Source organism: Bombyx mori, chromosome 4, assembly GCF_030269925.1.
Source record: "Bombyx mori chromosome 4, ASM3026992v2".
NCBI lineage: Eukaryota > Metazoa > Arthropoda > Insecta > Lepidoptera > Bombycidae > Bombyx > Bombyx mori.
The window spans coordinates 5,982,745-6,005,098 of NC_085110.1; the positions used below are offsets into that span (position 1 = coordinate 5,982,745).

Sequence of the window (22,354 nt, forward strand, 5' to 3'; positions counted from 1 at the left end):
ACTAGTTTTTTGCTTCTCGCTGTGGTTACACCATAAAACGTCTTTTAAAATATTATCTTTTTACTTTACTTTGATTTTTCTTATTTAAGTTTTTAGCGCGAAAATAGTAAGTCCGATATATGCAAATTGTACCGAATAAGAAATTGATATTAGATATTTTAATGTAGGTATTCGTAAAATTCATATTTAAAAGTTCACCAACGTAAGCGTTTAGTTCAACCGAAACAGTTCGAATTATTATTTGTACGGTACCGATTCTCACTCAGTGTATTATTATACAAAATGAACATTAACATAACGACGTTTATAAACCCTTTTTCTTTTTTTTGTATGCCTGAGGCTAGTCAGAAAATTAACTTACCTGAAAATGACCAAATACTTTCGTCTCCAAATGTGGGCAGTAGCATCGATCCATCCAAAGTCAATCACGGCCAAGTAAGATTTTTTTTTACCCAAGTTTCAAGTTCATTCACACATTAAACTAGAAAACCCTTTTTTATCTCTTCATTAATTGAATTTTTTTTCGATAAACAGTATGTCGCAGTATTATGGCAAAGCAGGTGGACGCGTGGTATAATTACTATGGAATCACAGTGCTTAATATGGTTAATAGATTTTGGTATTTATTTAAGACCTAATGAAAAAACTGTGTTTATAAGCCTACCTCCAGAGTACAAAAAGTTGCCAACTAAAGTATTTGAAGCCAGTATACATGGAGTCATGCCTCTGGATAAAGTAAGTTGCACTTTTATAAGTAATTATCATTCAAGTAACCAAAATAAATATGTTAAATTAATTTAATAAATTTAATGATGGTAAACTGCCTTAAGTGTGTGAATAATTATTTGATATTATTTGATATTTGTAAAAAAGTATCTCATTTGATGTGCATTGAAAATGTCCTCAAATAGCATTTTATTAAATAGGTAATCCATTTCCAATGTGTATTGAATCATTATGACATAAATTAATTGACTTTTTATCAGTTTATTTATAGATTTTAATATTTATTAAAATTATAATCAAACATTCCTCCTTTTTAATCTAATACATCCAAATAAATTATTAGAAAATATTATAAGTTTGTACTATATGTATTATTTTTGTACGTATTAAGTTTGGATAAAGTGGTTTTAATATTTAGTACTTCTGTAGAAAAAACCCCTAAAACTTGATAGCATTAATAAACTTAATGAAATTAGCGCCATCTTACCTATATAGAACTATAATACGAATTCTTTGACAATAGCTTGTACTAGATGGCGCTGTAAGGCATAGTTTTATTTAATACCGTGCATAAAAAAACAAATTTGAAAGTTGTGATGGATTGAAACATTTTTTTACTAAAAGGTAATAATATCAATTTTAAGTTAAATTAATAAAAATAAAAATAACATTTTTGGACCAGCACACCACCCACCTGGTGTTAGTAATAACTGAAGTCCATAGGTATCAATAACGTAACTGCCACCACCCTCCTTGAAATATGAATTGTAAGGTATCAGTTTTTACAGTACAACGGCTACCCCATCCTTCAAACCGAAACGCATTATTGCTTCACGGCAGAAATAGGCGGGGTAGTAGTACCAACCCCTGTGGACTCAAGACGTCCTATCATCGGTAAAAAATGCAAATAGGAGTTAATATTTTGTTAAAAGTAACAAAACAGGTCAATTATTTTATTATTTATTCTTCATATCTCAATCCAATAAATTGCCTTTACATTTTAACAAGTTTAGGGCTGTTTAGCATTATATGCACAATTATCGAAAACAGAACGAAACTCGTGTATCATACACTTCATGTCGTCCTGGCTTGAAGATTATGACTTCCAAAGTATTCGACTATGTCAAGGTACAAATGACGCACTAAAGTTTTTATCAAGGAAATACGAAACTAATAGTTAATTACCTTGTGATTTTAATCAAACCTTTTTTTTTTATTTGCGCAGTTATCTGATAACAGACGTATTACGTTGCCGCAGGGATAGGTTTCACTAGTCTGCCAATTTTTCCGCGAAGTCATGGCCTGTTTGAAACCCGTTTAATGATCGGATATTCATGGTATAGTACAATTGAGACTTTGGCCATGTCTCTGGATGTGACTGATTTCACGTCGCCATGTTTAATTTCAGTGCTGGCCACTTAACGCCATGAGGGCCAAAAGCTTGTCCATACACGAATGAAAAAAAGTTCGTATATCTTCTTATTAATAGCGAGATAGCTAATTATCATTAAGATTCTCTATACCATATCACCAATTACCTTAGTAGCCATGGGAAATAAAATTTCAAGGTCACATTGATCCTTTCTACAATTGTAATTGTAATTACACGGAACGAACGTTGAATATTGTTTTCAGAGAATCAATGAAAGTTGTGAGATTGAGAATCAGATTTGTACCAACTGGAATAAAGGTGCCATTGAAAAAATGCAAGAGATCATAAAGTATTCCAAACGGCTTTATTTTGTTCCTGTGGCTGTTATTTCTACCAAAGAAAACGACGTAGTAAGTGAATTTTACGAAATTTAGAATATTCATGAAGGATTACATTAAAACACGTGAAACCTTTTAGGTGTTGGGAAATTTGTATTTTGAAGCAAGCGGATGTAGTTCTCTCGTAAACATTGTCGACGAGTTAGAAGGATGGCCAGTATTTTTAGAAAAGAATGAGAGCGCTTACATTCAAAGTAAGTATTGATAGAATAAGAAAAAATGTAATTATTTTGTAGATTACAACAGTAAAATTATTTATTTTTAGATCTATCGGTTCTATACTCAAACCGTAGACGACATCGTGCGTGCCTGCTAAAACCTTTACCAAATGTAACCATACCTAACATTTCAACGAATTTGTCTTTAGAAGAATATAATAGTATTTGTGGTAAGGTTCTTGACATCTGTGAAGCCAGGAAGTCCGATTGTGCTTCGGAAGATGGCAGCACTGTGGTCAACGCAAAATTAAAGGAACAGAAAACAATCTACACATTAACATTTGAAGAAATAGAAATGTACTCCAATATGTACATTACTATAGCGGGTCAGGAGTATAATGCTTTGAATTTGTTGTTGAATAAAATCAGAGATCTTAGAATGTGTGAAAAATACAAAAATGCTAAACCAATCGGAAGAGCTACGACCAGATTAGGATCTACTCATAATTGATATTTCTTTGTTTTTATTGAAGTTTTTTTTATTGTTATTTTAAAAATATTGATTTTTGTTTGATTTTTTCGCTTATATTTTTTTGGATTTATTTATATAAAGTTTTGGCGACATTAGCATTACATCAATAATAATCATAACGTTATGGTTGTAATAGAGATTGCCGGAGACTGCTATGTGCATGCGTATTTAATGCAGTTACTCAGTAACTCACCAAGACTTACGATGTCTCTTAAATTCAAATCGTTATTTTTTTTTCTTTTTAGAGTTTCTTACCTAAGCTGATGATCTTTAGAGACCATATCAGCATCACCGGGCGAGATTTGCTACACATTTGATTTTTTTAAGTTGATTTACACGACTTGTTTTGTTTCTGAATATGGATAGTATTTTTTAAGCTTTGGTATTTGTAATTTTTGTACTTTAGAATTTCTTTCTTCATTAAGTACGGAAATTTGGATTTGATTGGCATTGGTAATTTTGATTGGCAATTTGAAATGGCATTTAAGTTCAGATTTCGGTAAGTTTACGTAATTCGAAGTATCAAAAGAATAGTTAAAAATCAGTAAAAGAGAGAGAGTAGTTAAAACAAAAAACAAAAACATTACTCGAAATTGAGTGTTTCTTTAGAGTATGTAGGTACTTTCCTTTGACATTATTTTTTAGACACAAACGCACTCCACGAATTTTGTACTGTAATCTGTCAACTATTACACGTAAATCATTATTAAATATCTGCTAAAACCGTCCATTTTTTTTCAAAGTCAAAGTTTATTCCAAAGTTCGTAGTTTTTTTTTCAAACTAATTCGCTAATTCGATTCTCATGAATCCAGTATGACAATACAGAGGTTTGTTTTAATTAAGTAGCTAAAATTACTATGACAACAATGTGATATTGTTTGTCGATACTAACACCATATTTTGTTTTAAAATAAAACGAGCGTTGTTGTTATTTCTTTATTTTTATTTTATATACAAATATAAAATAATAAACTCCTTATTATGTAATTATACTTAATATTAATACTTAAATAAGGTACATTGTTTTTTTTGTAATGGTTTCGTAACCAAGTTAGAGGCAGCGATTAAGAGATCCAAATGTTCATGTTGCTTGAGAACGACGACCATGTATTTCATTAAAATAAATATGATTGATGTAAGCCCTCAATGTATGGGCGTATAAGAAACATGTCCGGACATCTTTTAAGTTTTATGAGAAATTATGGTAACTGCAAAACATCGTGAAATCTAATTAGTTCCGGGATTTGAAATTATAGACGGAGACCGGGATTATTGCTCGCGATGTAGTTCAGTAATTCCTCGGAGTCTTCGCATACGATGGGCTTCTCGTGATAACAGGCTACGTCGTGCCAGGCGATGCCGTCGTTGTAAACGTTGTTGAGGACGCTCAAACAAGACTCCGAAGTACCGTTGATATCGTACTCTGCGTTGTCAGGTTGGCGCTGCTTCTTGTGCCCGGTCTGAGACCAAGGGTTGTAGCCCCAACGGTTCGGTATCTATTTAAACAGAAAATGGTTATCGTTAAAGTGATTTTTTGATTGTGGCAAGAATTGCGAACGAAAATAAAAAATAAAAAATCAGCATAAAGGTTTGAATTTACAAAGGAAAAGTTTCGAGTCTCGTTGATCTCTGCGCCTATGTATTTACATATCTCGTTCAACTACGGTTATTCAAAATGCAAATAATACTTTCACATAACTATTCGACTTTGTGTTTTAAATATTTCATAATGAAGTATTGTACAATTCATAATATTGTTCGGGCTTGGTATTTTCTAACGAGCATGTAATAGGAATTGGTTCCGACTTACATATTCGTCTTCTCGCATTAAAACTGTATAATCTCAAAAATTACAAAATTTTACAGAAGAGTGCTTTAAAGATTTAACATATGATATTTATAATATTAATCATCTTTGCAACATTTATTTTTTATTTTTTACCAGTTACATTATCTATCTTTTAAAGTAAGATAAAATTATGTATTAATTTTGTTATTAGTAGGTAGTCAAAATATAAGTAAACTAAAAAAAAACTAAAACTAAACTACGCTCTTTTGACAGTATTTATGAGAAAAATACTGGTGATACCAAATGATTCCGCATTTTAACTCAATTTCGAATATTTTGGAAATTGTACTTTTAATGCGAAAAGACGATTAATGAAAATAAAAGGTATGCGTAGAGCTGTGTTAGCTAACCTGATTAGTGGGCGAGATCTTTTCTCGGTTAGCGGACCAGAACCAGCCGAGAATGTTCTTGGGTTCGAGATCTTTTCGCGTTTCACATCCCTTGAAGTCGCATAGACGTCCCGATGTCCAAATGTAGGGAACATCGTCTAAAATAAAAATAAAAATTGTTTATTTCATCAGTGTGTGTGTGTGTGTGTTCATTTTTCATTGCATTAAATGATTGTATGTAAATATTTGTTTTTAATCTTATTCGGCTTATAAATAAGTCCAATCCCTTTTTATCACGCCTTTGACTTGTATTTGGACCTAGAAATGGAATGTTTCAACGTAACTCTTAAGACGTTCCATTAATTCGGTTTTTACTTTCTCAGTATTAACTTTTATATTTCCACCTGGTGTTAAGTGGCTACCTCGAATATATTAAGTGTATAATCTATGCTATATACATCGCAACAAGAATACCGCCACCCACCTTGAGAATTCTTTTTTTTTTTTAATTGCATAGATGATGTCGACGCGGCTATTGCATTCAATGTAACCGAGCCGTATTTCATTTGCAAATTGTGCAAGTCGTAAGTGCTATGAAACTACAACGACCAAATAATGTAATAAAATAAATTTTGATTTTGATTATCAAAACGTAAAACTAAACTAACGGTCCTAAGTATTTTGAAATTTAGTAATCGTTATACGTCGAAGGCTTATGACTCACTCTGCTGGATGAGCTTGAAGATCAGATTGTTTTCTTCCTGGGTCTCCATAGAGACGAGGTCCATGCAGTATTCACGGCAAATGTTGCGTCCGTCCAACCAGTCTACTTTCCGGTTGGCTAGCTCGGGAACGTGACCGCTGTAGAAGTAGTTGTGTCCTTGGTAAAAGAATTCCTTTGGTCCTGTTTAAACAAGGGGGTATTACAGAAAACATTTTTATTTTATTACACAGATGTTTTTTTTTTCTTTTTTTCATTGCCGTATAGGCAGACGAGCATCCGGCCCACCTGATGGTGACTGGTTACCGTCGATCATGGACATCAGTAATGCCAGGGGCAGAGCCAAGCCGCTGCCTACCAATGCCTACAGAGTTGAATTAGCTCAAGGTTCACTTGGTGTTAAGAGACCATAGACATCTGAGTAAACGTGCAGCTACTCACTTTGAGTCATGTGGTCGAAGTCTCAATTGTGTTGTACAACAATTGTTCTTCAAACCGGCAGGCGTGACCTCTTGCCGGCAGAAATAGGTACGATGGTTATATTTGATTAGACCAAGCGTAACATAACATTATCGTATATAATAAAAAACCAAATGATGCAATAGCAATTAACCTCATATTTTTCGTAATAATGTGATGACAGGGAACAGCAATCCCGGTGACCCTCACGCCACGGGTCATGTACTCATCATAATCAATCACGGTCATGACATTGGGTAGTCATATATTGTATATGTGCAGTAAAGCGGTAAGGTTACTTGTGCAACGAACATCTTACATAATCTTTACAACCGCATAACATTTCACAGTTTGGCTTAAGAAAAAAAAGTTTGCAATTTCTACTAATTTTAACGTTAAAACAATGAGTATCTGTTACCAAAAACACACGCTGTAGTTTAATTGTTTAAATATACATCAAATTTCTTAACTTGGAAAAGATAAAAGTCACAAAAAGTTTTTTTTTTTAAATATGTAGGTAAATCTTATGAAACTGATAGATTTCCATAATTAGGTGGTTTATTTGAATGTTTTAGCGACACTGATACAGTTTCAAAATGATTTAAATTAGTTTACCTTGTTTACTAATTTAATATCGTAAATATTCATGTACAGACATAAGTACATTTATCAATAGTTGCTTAAATGTTTTTTTATTTTTTTTATTGTGTAGATGGATGGACGAGCTAACAGCCCGCCTGGTTTTAAGTGGTTACTGGAGCCCATAGACATCTACAACGTAAATGCGCCACCCACCTTGTGATATAATTTCTAAGGTCTCAATATAGTTACAACGGCTGCCCCGCTCTTCAAACCGAAACGCATTACTGCTTCACGGCAGAAATAGGCAGGGTGGTGGTACCTAACCGCGCGGACTCACAAGAGTTCCTACCACCAGTGAAAATGGAGAGAATCGTACATGTGAGAATCGTTTTAAGAACAGCAAAAGAAAGTGCTTTATTAATTTTCTTTCAATTAACGTTTAAGGACGTAACCTTAAGCTCGTGTCGCGTTAGGTATGCCGTTGATGATTTTGGCAGACGATGTTGCAATGCAACAGCGTAGCGGTTTGCAGCGACGTCGACCGACGCCGAAGCAAACAGATGCGTCAGTCACGCGGGCGCCAACTGGGCCAAGGATCACCAACCGGATACTTACTATGTATATATTTCTACGAGAAATATCATTACGACTATATTATTGCTGATAATTCGTTGCCTTGTGCGTAAAATAACATAAATGAGTGCTTCATTAAAATCTCAGAATAATGCAACATTTGCCATTGTTTTTTTTTTATATTTCGTACCTATTCGCTGGTAAGATTAAGAGACTATTCCAGTTAAGCACTGACGGGTAGGTGAGCTCACGGGCTCAATCTGGGAGAATTTTTGCTAACACAAGCCCTAGCAAGAGCAGTGCTTCGCAGAATCTACCACCGGATCGGAATCGCGACCCACTGAGAAGATCCGGCTAGAAACTTGGTGGGCTGCGATTTTTTAGTTACGTTGACCTGAGCCGGTGCTACACAGTAACAATCCTGCTAACAATTTAAATGTGATAGTTTGTAAAGATGGATGGAGGTTATTATCATATAATAGTTAATTACATGACCCGGGGAAAGTCGGGTATATCTGCAAAGTGTCTTTGCTGGTTCGTAATGTTACGTGTCAAAGGATCGATTAATATTTGAGAGATTTTTATTTTTTATTGCTTTGATGGATGGACGATCTCACAGCCCACCTGGTGTTAATTGGTTACTGAAACCCTTAGACATCTACAACGGCTGCCCCGCCTTTCAAACCAAAACGAATTACTGTTTCACGGCAGAAATAGGCAGGGTGGTGGTACCTACCCGCGCGGACTCACAAGAGGTCCTACCACCAGTAATTACGCAAATTATTATTTTGCGGGTTTGATTTTTATTACACGATGTTATTACTTCATCGTGGAAGTCAATCGTGAACATTTGTTGAGTAAGTATTTCATTAGAAAAATTGGTACCCGCCTGGGATTCGAACATCGGTATATCGCTCAACACGAATGCACCGAACGTCTTATCCTTTAGGCCACTACAACTTCAGCGTTCAACTTCAACTTTGAGCGTGTACAAATTGTTTTATAATTTAATTTACGTATTTAGTCTCGATGTTTTTTTAATTACGATATACCTACATCGTGTTTATTGCAGTCCGTAGACATCATGATGCCACCGCCGCTCATATTAATTAGTATGAGGTTGAAGACTCAGCTATTTGAAAATTCCCGTTTTTATATTTGGTTTCATTACACAAAATTGTCGATTCATCGTGGTAGATGTTTATGAACTTATTAAGCTCGCACGTAATTACTTCAAAATTGATATCTGCCCCTCACAGCCTATGAATTACCAGTGGGTAGGTACACCAAGGACCACCTCATAAATTGCTAATGTTTTAATTGAATCAACATTCGGACCCACAAGCGGCTCCTGGACAAGTCAAGGCCAAATCCATATTGCGACGATTTTTAGAATTATACCAGAAACCTCGATGAAATTCTAGATGTCTTCGAATTGTTTTAAATTAAACTATGAAATATACACTTTTGAAATTATATCAGTTAACATTCTCCTTGAATCTATATCTATGTTGAAATTTAAATCTATTAACTCCGTAATAACTATTGATTGAACTGTAAAGAACTAAAAGCTTTTTAAGTTAATTTCATACAATCTCGTTGCGAGTCAGGTTGCGAAATGAATAATTACAGGCAACTGTACAGATATCAGTAATGAGGTTTGATTACGATGTGAATGTGATAAAGTTCACACGCGGCATGGCTGTTTATTGTTTTTGAGACCTTGCGTTCTGACAGACTGACGAACGCTCATATACCGATCCACCAGTTATAAAGAAGGCTATGACTATTCACAAAGAGAAGTCAGAAGAAAACAAATTGTTTTTAACAACTGTACTGTAGGTCTTTCATTATTATTTTATTCGAAACACTGGAATTTTGAAAAATCGTGTTATTTAATGGGTTACTGTTGCAAAACTGACTTAAATTAAGGTAATTTGAATGAACGTCTAGTCGCTATAAAATAGTGTTGAACAGTATTATGTGATGAGAATAATAAACTGATTACGAGATGTCTACGATGTGTCGAAACAGGTGTATTCTGATGATCATCAACACAAAAGTTTTAAATTCAATCACTTAGGTACAGAGCTAAGATTTTTCTAGAAGCCTCTTCTAAACATTCATAGATACATAGATCTAAGATTGACAATAAAATTTCGATGCGCAAAAATTGACTGTTAAAATATTTTAGGTATGCCACAACAATGAAATCCTATTATTAATTCATGTCTAAGCAATTCAAAAGAGGAAAAACATAAAAATGCAATTTTTAGTAAAGTATCTCACAAAATTTAAGTGATCAATGAACATTATCTTTTTCAAAAGAGCAAAATAATAAATATACCTTGTTTTTTAATTTTCATTGACGTACTTTTTTTTTGGAAAATAATGAAGAATTAAGAACAAGAGAGATTTTGATACACACTCATCAAACACGAGCTGATTTTGTCGAGATGAATTATTAATATATTGATGCATTACTCAGTGACTAATCCAAGAATTGATTCTTTTGACGTTAATGTTTGAGTGACTCCGTGGTCCATTAGTCAACGACCCGAGGCTGAGGGTCGTGGGTCCGATTCACAGATCGAGCAAACATTCGTGTGATGAACAGGTTTGTTTGCTCTCTGGCTGGATGCTTAATATCTCTGTAGGTAAATATTTAATTATGTGTCTTTGATTCCCATTGAACGGGGAATCCTGGTTTAGGGCCTGAAGATCGTGTGTAATAGCTATGTAATGATAATACCTCCATTGGTGTTACATCCGCTAGTTTATTTAATGTTAATTTTCTATAGCAGTGAATTGACGAATGAGCCCATGGACCAAGTGAACCAAAGACAGTATAACGTAAATGCCGTCATCCGCCTTATGACATTACTTGAATTCCCAAATGTACTGTGTCCGACTTAAAAGTTTAACGACCATACAGAACCGAAATTCGTATCCACAACAGTGTTGTGGAGATGCAGCGCGCTGTCAAGGCCCTGACCATTGCAAAACCTGAAGATAAGTAACGCTTAAGTTCACATTGAGTGTTTACAAATCGTAGAATAGGTAATCGTATGCTAGACGGACACTTACATAATTGCTTTGGGAATGTTTAAATAGAACTCCTACTTATATTGTGAAATACAGTTCACGACGCGCGTTTCAATTTCGTTTATCTACAAATCAAGTTTTGCAAAAATGTTTATCTGAAAACTATAAGGAGAATGATCATTCGAGTTGATAAAAAAATCGGTTGTCTGTAAAGTCGGTTTACTGACGATAGTTGAACGTGACAACGTCATAAGAAAATACTGATGGAATGGTTTCATTTTTCAATTATCGCCATTATCGTTGCTATAAACAATTGAAACCACATTCACTTTTCACTGAACTTCATACTTGACGAAAACATGTAAATGTATTATTGTATAGCAGCTGTCCACGCGGATACATCGCTCACTCAAGTAGGAGAGAGACAGATGTCGAACGCTTTGTCGCTCGTTGCGCGTTCTCGCTTACACTTCTAGCCTTAAATGGAACGCCTCAGAGCGAGGTAGCGCCGCATGAGTCATGTCTTTTCGTGCGTGCAGCCGGCTCCATCGAATTATAAAAAGACGTTGTCACGTCAAAACTTTTTTCTATGTTTGAAAAAAGTTTACTATATTGTACTTACTGTATGATTTATGTGTTGCACATTTTAAAGATTATCTTATTATAATAAAATAACTTATATACCTGAACTCTTAAAGTTGCCGACATGACTGACGCATTGTTGAAGAGAAATTTCTAACAAGTCGAAAGTTATTTCCTATTTTCACTTAAAATACACGTTTGTGGTGTCTTAAATCAAATATGATGAAAAGTAAGAGGCTCACAGTATGGTCGAAATATATTTTTATAAAAACAAATTAAAATACATTTATATGAAAAAAGTTACTATTTAGTAGATTTTAGTGTTCATTGTTAAATCTTTTGCAGAATAAATATTTAGCGGTACATAGCTAATTATTGTAATTGGTTTACGGGATTACATCAATACAATACTCTGTTTTAAGAATTCAAAACAATCCCGTGATACGATAAATTAATTTACCTACTTTTTTAAGTAATCGAAAATTATCAAAGGATTTTTTTTTTTTTTTTATCGCTTAGATGAATGGACGAGCTCACAGCCCGCCTGGTGTTAAATGGTTACTGGAGCCCATAGACATCTAGAACGTAAATGCGCCACCCACCTTGAGATATAAGTTCTAAGATCTCAGTATAGTTACAACGGCTGCCCCGCCGTTCAGACCGAAACGCACCACTGCTTCACGGCAGAAATAGGCAGGGCGGTGGTACCTACCCGCGTGGACTCACAAGAGGTCCTACCACCACTAACCAGGATGGAGGTAGGTATAGATGTTTTACTACTATCATACGGTTGGTTATTAGTTTTTTTAACACACTGTTTTTTAATGAAACCCTAACTGTTAAGGTGACCTAAAAACCTTAGGGATCTGTAAATGTGCGCTCACATTTGCGCAAAATCTTTTATTATTATTAGAGAGACAAACCACGAGTGGCGTTCCGAAGTTAAAAAGACGATAATGTATTTGTCTTAAAAGACGTGTGCACCTATAGCATCAACGTTATATGATATTGGAATTATGCTTTTTTTTTATTGCTTAGATGGGTGGATGACCTCACAGCCCACCTGATGCTAAGTGGTTACCGAAGCCCATAGACATCTACAACGTAAATGCGCCACCCACCTTGAGATAAGTTCTAAGGTCTCAGTATAGTTCAACGGCTGCTCCACCCTTCAAACCGAAACGAATTACTACTTCACGGCAAAAATAGGCAGGGTGGTGGTACCTACCCGTGCGGACTCACAAGAGGTCCTACCACCTTCCTGTTAATCTCATATTTGATGAATCCGCAATCTAAAGCGAATAGCAGTAGACCCCTCGCATCAGCTGATTTTGAATTCAATTGACATTGCACGTAGACTTTAGTAACAAAATTTTACGATTTTGGTGTTTTTAAATAATATCGTCTCAGGGATCACCAGCGCTAACGCTAAGCTTCATTTCGGAAACTCCTCTATAACTTTATTTATAAATGAATCTAGTTAGAGATTGGGAACAGGGTGGCTGGGGTGTGGGGTGCTGTGACCTCGATTCGCAGGTCGTGACCTCAGTTCTACAGGTCAACGACACGAGAACGTTCACCGTTCCCAATAGAAAAGGAAATTGTTAGAAGCTTGAAATTGTTTCTTTAGGGCAATGTAAGCCTAATTAATAAATTATAATAAATCGATTGCGTATTTCGAACGAACTTTTCACTGTTTTACGTTAAAACAGGAATTTTATGTATTAATGTTAAAAAAGTATGTTATAAAATGTTGTGTGTACTATTTTTTAAGAAGGTCAATAAATTATTTTGTCTATGTTCTATTGTTTGGATACAAGTTTGTTGGATTGCGTGCATACACTTCCTTTGCGTAATTGAGCTTCAATAGAAAACTAAAAAATATTGTTCCATATAGAATATCACCATAATTTTATTATCAATATTTAAAATGATTTATTTTTATTTTTATTAAATAATTCAATTGTTATGTAATTGATCATGTTAAATGAGTTAGATGAGCAACACGACTTCTGTGGATGTAGACAATATCACTGTTTAAAATGAAACAATAGTTAGGTACAAAAACAAAACTACAACGCATGTAATTGACAAAAAAAAACTAACGCAGTCTGATTAATTCCAGAGTTCGTTGCATTACAGAACAATAAGGTATCTGTGAAATTCTGCAAATTCGTTACGTCCATGAAAATATATAGTGAACAATTAAATCAACGCTCATCTTAAATAAGTGGTCAATTAATTAGAAGGGCTAAATACTTAAAATATTTTAACGTCCATTCCGATGAAGACTAAATTAACCTAAAATGTAAATCGTCAATTTAATTTATTACTCCTTTTGCATAATCCGAACTCGTTTTATGATCAAAGATTCTCGATACTAACGTAGGCCGCGATCATTATTTACGGATAGTCATATTTGGAGCTAGCCATCGAAATGTCAAATTACGCGGTATTAATTTAACTTCGTTTTAAAATTTAAATCGAGGGAAAAAGACCGCGCGGGCGCAGTCTGACAAGGTGGTTGGATCTAATCCGCACCACACTAGAGATCCCATTCCACGAAGCCCATCATGCGGCCAATGATCAGAAGCGCTGGAGAGACATTACAAGAAGTAAAATCCTGTCGAAATATGATGGTCACGATCCTCAGCAGTAAGGAAACAACGCGAGGAGTTTTAAAATTAGATTATATTTAGAAGCAGTAGGCAGCGGCTTGGCTCTGCCCCTGGCATTGCTGAAGTCCATGGGCGACGGTAACCACTCACCATCAGGTGGGCCGTATGCTCGTCTGCCTATAAAGGCAATAAAAAAAAATAAAAAGGTTAGATGGTAGTTGGCACAATAGTCAAAATATTTCGACGAATAACACTTTAGTCATCAGTGACCACGAAAAGTATAAAATAAATTAGTTTTATCTGTTTTTATGTAATAAGACTAACATTATCCCTAAATATGATTTTACGACACTAAGTTTTTTTTTTATTGAATTGAAACAATGCATGTGATCATTTCATACAGACAAAATCACTTAATCAAAAACAGAATCACATATAAACGACGAGATTTATTTACAGAAAAGTCCGGATTTAGAACTGATGTACATTTATGTAGATTAGCTCAATTTAGAGAACCGGTCGTGTTTCGGTTCCAAGTTTAGGCGCCAGTTCTAGTCTGAGAATTCATGAAGTGTTTATTTTAAACAACGTAAAAATAAAAAATTGTAGATTTTTCCATTGAGAGCACTTGAACATGAACACTTGACATCGCGTAAGACAGCGAGGCTGAAGAATTTCCAACTTACAAATTTTGGGTACCTATCTACCTATCCTAAATTTTGGGTACCTACTTTGGATAAAAACAATTGAACATCGATTTCTAAAAGAACTTCATTAGTTAGTCTGTTATTGCAAAAGCGTTAGGTGCATTGTTAGAATTGATGCGTGTCCTTGAATAAATACCCAGTGTAGTGGCACGACTACACCTCATCTAGGCAACACACTCTACTCTATTGATTTCTTTATACCCAAATCAATTTTACTTGCATACTTCTAAATCTCAAACCGATTATGTGAGTATAACTAAAACGACATAAGTAATGATTGAAATGTACGGGGTCTCAATTTGTAAAAATCTATTTAACTTTCGCTTTACAACAGTGGTTCTCAAACTTATTTTGTCTACTGCCCACTTTGAGAATAAATTATTTTTTAGCGCTCCCATTTTTTCACCTACCTAAAAACTACTACACCGAGAGCTCAGTCAGTGTCTAAGAATCCTAGATGAAATTACAAATCCCAAGCCTACACAACAGCCCCATTTTGTTTCTGGGTCTTTTACCGCCCCCCTTTAGGCCTGCAATGCCCACAAGGGGGCGTTATTGCCCACTTTGGGAAAGGCTGCTTTACAACAACACCAACTTTTTTTTTCCTACCTAAGCTGATGGTCTAGATTCTCTAGAGAGGCTATATCAGCGTAACCTTAACTAATAGGTTAGCTTAGGGGGCTCAAACCTGACGATGTTGCTAATACGAACCCTAGTAAGAGCCGTGCTTCGCAGAATCTACCACCGGATCGGAAACGCGACCCACTGAGAAGATCCGGCGAGAAACTCAGCGGGCTGTGTCTGAGGGTTAATTTACCCTTCGCGTAAGCGATGGGTTCGACGAGAACGTTGACCGGTATATTGTCCGCCTTCCGCTTCCTTGTATGTTCACGAATATATGCTACGCGATATTTAATTTTTTTTTACTTCTTTTTCTTTCAGTGGCGTAATATGTGGCTATTAATTACTTACTGTTAGCACATTTATGCGCAACGGGAAGCGACAGGAAACGACCGGGCTTCTGTGCGGTCGCGAGAACCGACAACGCAGCTACGAAAGCCACCACCAACCACGCCTGCATCTGTGGACAAATATCAACAACAATTATTATTATGCCGGTGCCAGTAAATAAGTTTTTTTAAGCTATTGCACAGATTTTATCGCGGGCCTTGAGCGCGGCGATCGAATCATGAAATTCCGTAACGAAAAAAAACCTTGCAACCCTCACCCCGCCTACCATGTAGCTCGCGTTCAACACATTCACACGTTGCGCTTGTGTAGTGTTTGTGAATAAGCGCGTGGCGTGACGTCACACTGCATGCGCATCATCAAAAGTCTGCCCATCTCTCTCTCGCGCGGTCTAGCTTATGAGTGTGAAGAGGACAGTTAAGGTTTTGCTTTTATTAATGTTTAATAAAGCTTGGTCTTGTTTTATTATTGTTTTAATATTAAATTATCATTGTCTAATTATAATTGCATAACTTGATAAAAAATGCTATTCTGAACTGCCGCGGTAAAGCTATTGCTTTACCGCGGCAGTTCCCGAGTGCCACACGTTTTTTTTTATTGCTTAGGTTGGTGGACGAGCTCACGGCTCACCTGGTGTTAAGTGATTAATGGAGCCGATATATATTTACAACGTTAATGCTTTCTTGAGCTAAGAGTTCTAAGATCTCAGTTTTTACAGTACAACGGCTGCCCCGCCCTTCAAACCGAAACGCAATTACTGCTTCACGGCAGAATTAAGCACGGTGGTAATACATAACCGTGCAGACTCACAAGACGTCCTATCACCAAGAAAACCCAAATATTACAAATATTTATAATGTGGGGTAGTGTCACTGACGAAACCGCTTTGACACGGATTTATCTGCAGTTTTTATAATCCTTTTTTCTGCTATAATCCTATTTAATTTCTCATCTAAATTATACTGAAATTTATATGTTATGTACATGTACTGTATGTATACGGTTCATTTATTTTTCAAATATCTTTAAAATGTCATTCTAAATTTGAACAACTACGAATACAGTTAATTTGAAAAATTTTATAGTTGCCATTAATTGAGTAATGATTTGTGGCACGAAGATTAATGCGTTGCGTGCGGTTTGAAAGAAGCCGTTTTTCCAATTCAGTAAGTAGGTACTTCTACCTCATACCTTAAGCAGAAAAGGTAAACATTTTATGGAATGTATGAAATTTGGTAATCACTTAAAATCAGATCATCCGAAAACCTGTCCATATACTACAATAAATAAGTAAGAGAGAATACAAATAGCCCCCAATCACTTGCATAAAAACCTGTGATTATATTTTTTATGTGAAATCTCCTATATGCAGGTATGTGTATATTATGTTAACAAATTGAGTTATAATATCTCTATATATAAAAATGAATTGCTGTTCGTTAGTCTCGCTAAAACTCGAGAATGGCAGAACCGATTTGGCTAATTTTGGTCTTGAATTATTTGTAGAAGTCCAGAGAAGGTTTAAAAGGTAAAAAAATATGAAAATGCTCGGAATTAAATAAAAATAACAATTTTGTTTTTCCTTTGATGTGTCCCCCGTCGGACCGATTCCTTTTGTTTGTATTAAGTTTTTTTTTAACCAACCGAGTGGAGAAGATTGACGTACATTCACGATCCTCAGCATTGAGGGAACGACCAGAAAGAGAAGTTTATTTTATACAAAAGTTTAGGTCTTTTATTTATCGATTGAGGCACTACGAAGTCTGCCGGGTCAGCTAGTTATAAATAAAAATTAAAATGTACCGAAATAACGACCTACGTTTGTCGCAAAGGATATCAAGTTAATATGTAATAAGTTATTGCAAATCCGTTGAGATGACAGCTCTGAGACTGGTTTAAATTATGTAGAGTGCATTGCATAAATACATAATATATTGTATCTACCCACTTTACATATTTACTTGCGTGTTGGCTTTCGTTTTCTTTAAATATATTAACACAGCAAAGGTTTTGATAAATCGTTTACCTACGTAATATTTATTGTAGTTGCATAAAAATATTATCACACAGCTGCGCTTTAAGGAAAACCTCTCAATTTCCGAAAACTTCTCACAGACACAGCCCACTGAGTTTCTCGGCGGAACTTCTCGTGGGTCGCGATTCTGATCCGGTGGTAGATTCAGCGAAGCGCTCTTGCTAGGGCTAGTGTTAGCCGATTCTCCCAGGTTGAGCCCTTGAGCTCACCTACCTATCCAAAACGTTGCTTGAATAGCCTTGGTAGGTAGGTAGTAGCCTACCAACGATTTGGTAGAAAAAAAAACCAACACTTTAGACAGCCGATAAATGACCAGCATACTGCATTTCGTACGCCCCAACTTTATGACACTATTTCTTTGTCCAATAGCTCAGATAGATAAATAGCATCATTAATATGTGCTACCCTTGTATCCCGGAGGTCAGTGTGTCAATATTCTCGGCAACTACGTAGCGGTGGACGGTCAAATGCAAACACTAGCTTATGATGTCACCCGCTGAGCAAAGATAAACCGAGAGATTATTTCAGATGTTGCTGTAAGATAAGTTGTCTCGTTGGTCAACCAGCAACGTTACCATATCGTTACGTAAGTGTGTCGGTGACCGCCGCAAACTGACTGGGCGTGTTCGTGACGCGATGCCCCAGGTGACATGACATGGTGACTACAACCATAACGAAACTTCGACCTAATAACCGTAATGTCGTGGTATATTTTTCTAAACATCAATGGGTAGAGGAGCTTACGACCTTCTTAATATTAGCGGCACCGGACACTGTAGACAACATAATGTGATACCGTTGTCCACTATGAGACAACGACTGTACCATTGTCCTAAAGCATAGTTGCTTCACGCCAAAAACTAGCAGCAGATTTGTACCTTTCCGGAAGGGCTTGCAACATTATCTAATACTTGAATAAGGGAGATATTTTTATAGTTGAAGTTGCTATATACGCATAGACGACAGGACATTTTAGTATTGATTCGAGATGACCGAAAAACATAGCCGTATCGGATTTCTGATTAATGCCCAGACAGACTAATCACTGAGAACCTCTGACTTAAGCTTATCTTTGCATAATCGCAATATGAAATCGTAATGACCAAATCATGTCGAGGAGATGAACAAACAAAACGACTGTATGGAAAAAGGATCTATTGTCGTAGTAGAGAACAAAAACGTGTTTGCGTAGATGTCGTGAAGGCACGCTTTGTACCCGGAAACTGGCTGTCGTCAGGCGGAGTACCTTCCACGGAAGGGTACGAATTGGCCTTGACATACGCATAGCGTTCACGTACGTAGGCGGTAATCTCGATCTCACCGCGTCTATGAGCTACGTATTTGCATCATCACCTACACGGCTTAGGTCTTTGATTATTATCTTGATCATTCATGGTTAGATTTAATTAGCTTCCGTGCCTTAACATGGTTAATGCTATGCATTGGAAAAGTTTAATTACGGTTCTCATTGTATATGACAATGTTTGGCGATACATTCGGCTTGGCGTTGGCATCGCTTTAGTGTCCATAAACTTTTTTTTTGCCTACCTACTAGCCATGAGGGCTTTGTCAGTAGCCTCGAGGGGCTATTCTTACTACTGACCTTGACTGGGGGATGAGCTCATCTGAAAGAATTTACTAAGATCTGGTAGAGCATTTAAGTTTAAAAACTAAAAAAATCATGATGACCTAAGAATAAGACCCAGTGTACTTATATCAAGCGACTATACTGAGGGCCAAATGTTGCAGCCACTTACTAATTTTTCTATACAAATTCGTACTTAGGTCGTATTCACAAATAACTTCCACGATTAAAGAATAATGCAGTGTAATAAGAGGGAAGTTATCCGACGTATTGGATTTGATAAAAAAAAAGTTGAAATATTCCGTTACATATGTATAAGGATTACAGCTACGGATCAAGCTAATGAAAGTGTGTTAAGTTTTGGAGAGCTTATCCGCCTAGTCCTATTGGTACTTATCGTGCATGACAATTTCTGTTGCGACAGGCAATATTTCACAGATGCCTATCTTAAATAAAACTGTAGTCGTACTACAATAGACAATGAACAAGTAATCGTTACAACGGCAAACAATGTGTGCTCTCCGCGAACGTGCGGTTCAATGGTATTCGCGAATCTGTTTGCCAATCGTGTATTTAGTTCAGACTGAGGCACAATACATTTCCACGGGGTTTTGCAAGAGCCCGAGGCCGTAGTCCGCTGGTTTTGGTCACGATCCCGATTCTTCGTGCTCGAAGTTTTGTCTAGAGCCTTGCCGAACACTACGGGCTCCGTGTTAGGCATGAACGTAATTATATCTACTACATATCTATTTATAAATTCTCATTTAGGAACTTGAATGAATTCAAATTAGATTCGTCATTTTGCATCGTCATTACAAAATTTCATTGTGCAATACTCGTATAATAAAAATTTACGTTTGATATATTGAAATAAATGATGAAAATGACTTTTAGGCAATTAATAGACAAGAAATTATGTTCGCAATTTAAATTAAATTAAATCGTGATTAAACTGTTTTTGTAACGATTTTATTGACATGGTCTGTGTCTATATTTATGTATTTAAGGTATTTTTTTTACCATATTAATACAAATATCAAGAGATTCGATTAAATTCAAAATTTGCACAAGTATCAAGGGACGATGATAATACAATAATTTGATTACTTTGACCAAAATATCGGGATGCGTGTTTTCTGTTTAGTTCTTAAACTGTGGAGGTTTTTTTTCTTAACCTGACCTACCTTTAGCAGTGTTATAAGCTACGCAAAAGAAAGTTAAAGTTATAATGGTTTTCAAAGCGCATTAATGTTAAATGATAACAGGAGTACACGGACTACACAACGTCTTCACAACGTAAATGCCGCCATCTACCCTGAGATACCAGGTAGATGTCTCAAATTTATTGTATAACGATTGTACCAGCCTTCATGCACGGAATGCACGACTGATTTGCGGCAGAAATAGGTAACATCGTGGTAACATCCATACGTCCTACCGCCGACTCTCTACCAATGTCACATATATGAGCATTTCTAATCCGCGAAAAACGCTACACAGCAAACTTCTGACAAAATCACTCTCTTTCTCTCTCACTTTTATCCAACAAAAAACGTAAACTATCACATTGAATTCTTGCCTTGGACAAGGACAGAGTATCACCAACTTTTTTTTTTTTTTTTTTTTTTTTTTTTTTTTTTTTTTTTTTTTTTTTTTTTTTTTTTTTTTTTTTTTATTGCTTAGATGTGTGGACGAGCTCACAGCCCACCTGGTGTTAAGTGGTTACTGGAGCCCATAGACATCTACAACGTAAATGCGCCACCCACCTTGAGATATAAGTTGTAAGGTCTCAGTATAGTTACAACGGCTGCCCCACCCTTCAAACCGAAACGCATTACTGCTTCACGGCAGAAATAGACAGGGCGGTGGTACCTACCCGCGCGGACTCACAACAGGTCCTACCACCAGTAATTACGCAAATTATAATTTTGCGGGTTTCACTTTTATTACACGATGTTATTCCTTCACCGTGGAAGTCAATCGTGAAGATTTGTTGAGTACGTATTTCATTAGAAAAATTGGTACCCGCCTGCGGGATTCGAACACCGGTGCATCGCGCTCAACGCGAATGCACCGGACGTCTTATCCGTTAGACCACGACGACTTCAAGTATTGTATGTAAACTTCTAAGAAATTAAAATGACCTATTTTCGATCAACATCCTTCATTCATTTTATACAGACATATTATTATTAAGCACTGCAACCGGATTTTATTAAGTCATTGGTCGCAAAAAAACGTCTTTTGTGAGTCGACATTAAGAAAACCAGCTCGAGGCATAAAAAACCTTTCGTTAGCATAAAACGTGATATTAAAAGCGAAAGCTCATTACGAGTGTACGTAACCGATTACACGTTTTGTATTCGAATTGCTGCCGACATCGTAAACACATGGTACGGGTCTGAACTGTCATCGGTCTGGTGAAATTTTATTATTCAACTTCAACGTCTGATTCGGTGTTTGCTTAAACGTTTGTGAAGATATAACTAAGTGACCTGTGTTTGATGAAAGCAATGATCCTATGAGTTCGGTTCGAAGAATTCGATATCTCGAATTTCTTGGAGGATGCTTTAATAAATTATTTTTATTCGATTTTTTTTTTAATGAGCTCACGGCCAGACTCGAGTTATGCGTTTACCTTTTAGTAAAATTAATACGTTAATGCCGCCGCTATAATCTCTATATATAACAATGAATTGTGTTCGTTAGTCTCTCTAAAACTCGAGAACGGCTGAACCGATTTGGCTAATTTTGGTCTTGAATTATTTGTAGAACTCCAGAGAAGGTTTAATAGGTAGATAAATATGAAAATTCCTTTTGTTTGTTCTAAGTTTATTTTATACAAAAGTTTAGGTCTTTTATTTATCGATTGAGGCACTACGAAGTCTGCCGGGTCAGCTAGTCTTCTATATATTATATAAAAATGAATTGCTGTTCGTTAGTCTCGCTAAAACTCGAGAACGGCTGGACCGATTTGGCTAATTTTGGTCTTGAATTATTTGTTGAAGTCCAGAGAAGGTTTAAAGGGTAGATAAGTATCAAAATGCTCGGAAACGAATAAAAATATCAATTTTGTTTATCCTTTGATGTGTCCCCCGTCGGACGGATTCCTT

General features: G+C 36.0%; 3 protein-coding genes across 5 annotated transcripts in view; 1 reads left to right on the forward strand and 2 right to left on the reverse strand.

The window, feature by feature from the left end:
- Nucleotides 1-662, reverse strand: part of LOC101744619 (zinc finger protein Xfin) — a 30,490-nt gene extending 29,828 nt beyond the window's left edge. For 2 of the 3 annotated variants that reach the window (XM_062668108.1, XM_062668109.1), the window contains exon 1: nt 362-539. The gene's annotated coding sequence lies outside the window, so the exon portion shown is untranslated. Of the gene's footprint in view, nt 1-361 lie in introns of all 3 variants that reach the window. The other variant, XM_062668107.1, reaches the window with a different exon arrangement.
- On the forward strand, nt 1-4,116 carry LOC101744759 (uncharacterized). Its single transcript, XM_004929169.5, has 5 exons — nt 1-435; nt 535-735; nt 2,362-2,508; nt 2,576-2,690; nt 2,762-4,116. The coding sequence occupies exons 1-5, from the start codon at nt 283-285 to the stop codon at nt 3,163-3,165; spliced, it is 1,020 nt and encodes a 339-aa protein (XP_004929226.1). The 5' UTR covers nt 1-282; the 3' UTR covers nt 3,166-4,116.
- CTL5 (C-type lectin 5) overlaps nt 3,992-22,354 on the reverse strand; it is a gene marked incomplete at its 5' end in the record, with an annotated part of 26,629 nt that continues 8,266 nt past the window's right edge. The window contains 4 exon segments of the mRNA NM_001046786.1: nt 3,992-4,683; nt 5,387-5,523; nt 6,090-6,269; nt 15,625-15,733. Coding sequence (NP_001040251.1) covers nt 4,438-4,683; nt 5,387-5,523; nt 6,090-6,269; nt 15,625-15,733 — 672 coding nt within the window. The 3' untranslated portion in view covers nt 3,992-4,437.

Excerpts from the sequence above, each read along its gene's own strand:
- LOC101744759 (XM_004929169.5), top strand. The coding sequence starts at position 283 with ATGAACATTAACATAACGACGTTTATAAACCCTTTTTCTTTTTTTTGT. Across the intron at positions 2,509-2,575 it reads CTACCAAAGAAAACGACGTA|GTGTTGGGAAATTTGTATTT; the intron begins GTAAGTGAATTT and ends GAAACCTTTTAG. Across the intron at positions 2,691-2,761 it reads TGAGAGCGCTTACATTCAAA|ATCTATCGGTTCTATACTCA; the intron begins GTAAGTATTGAT and ends ATTTATTTTTAG.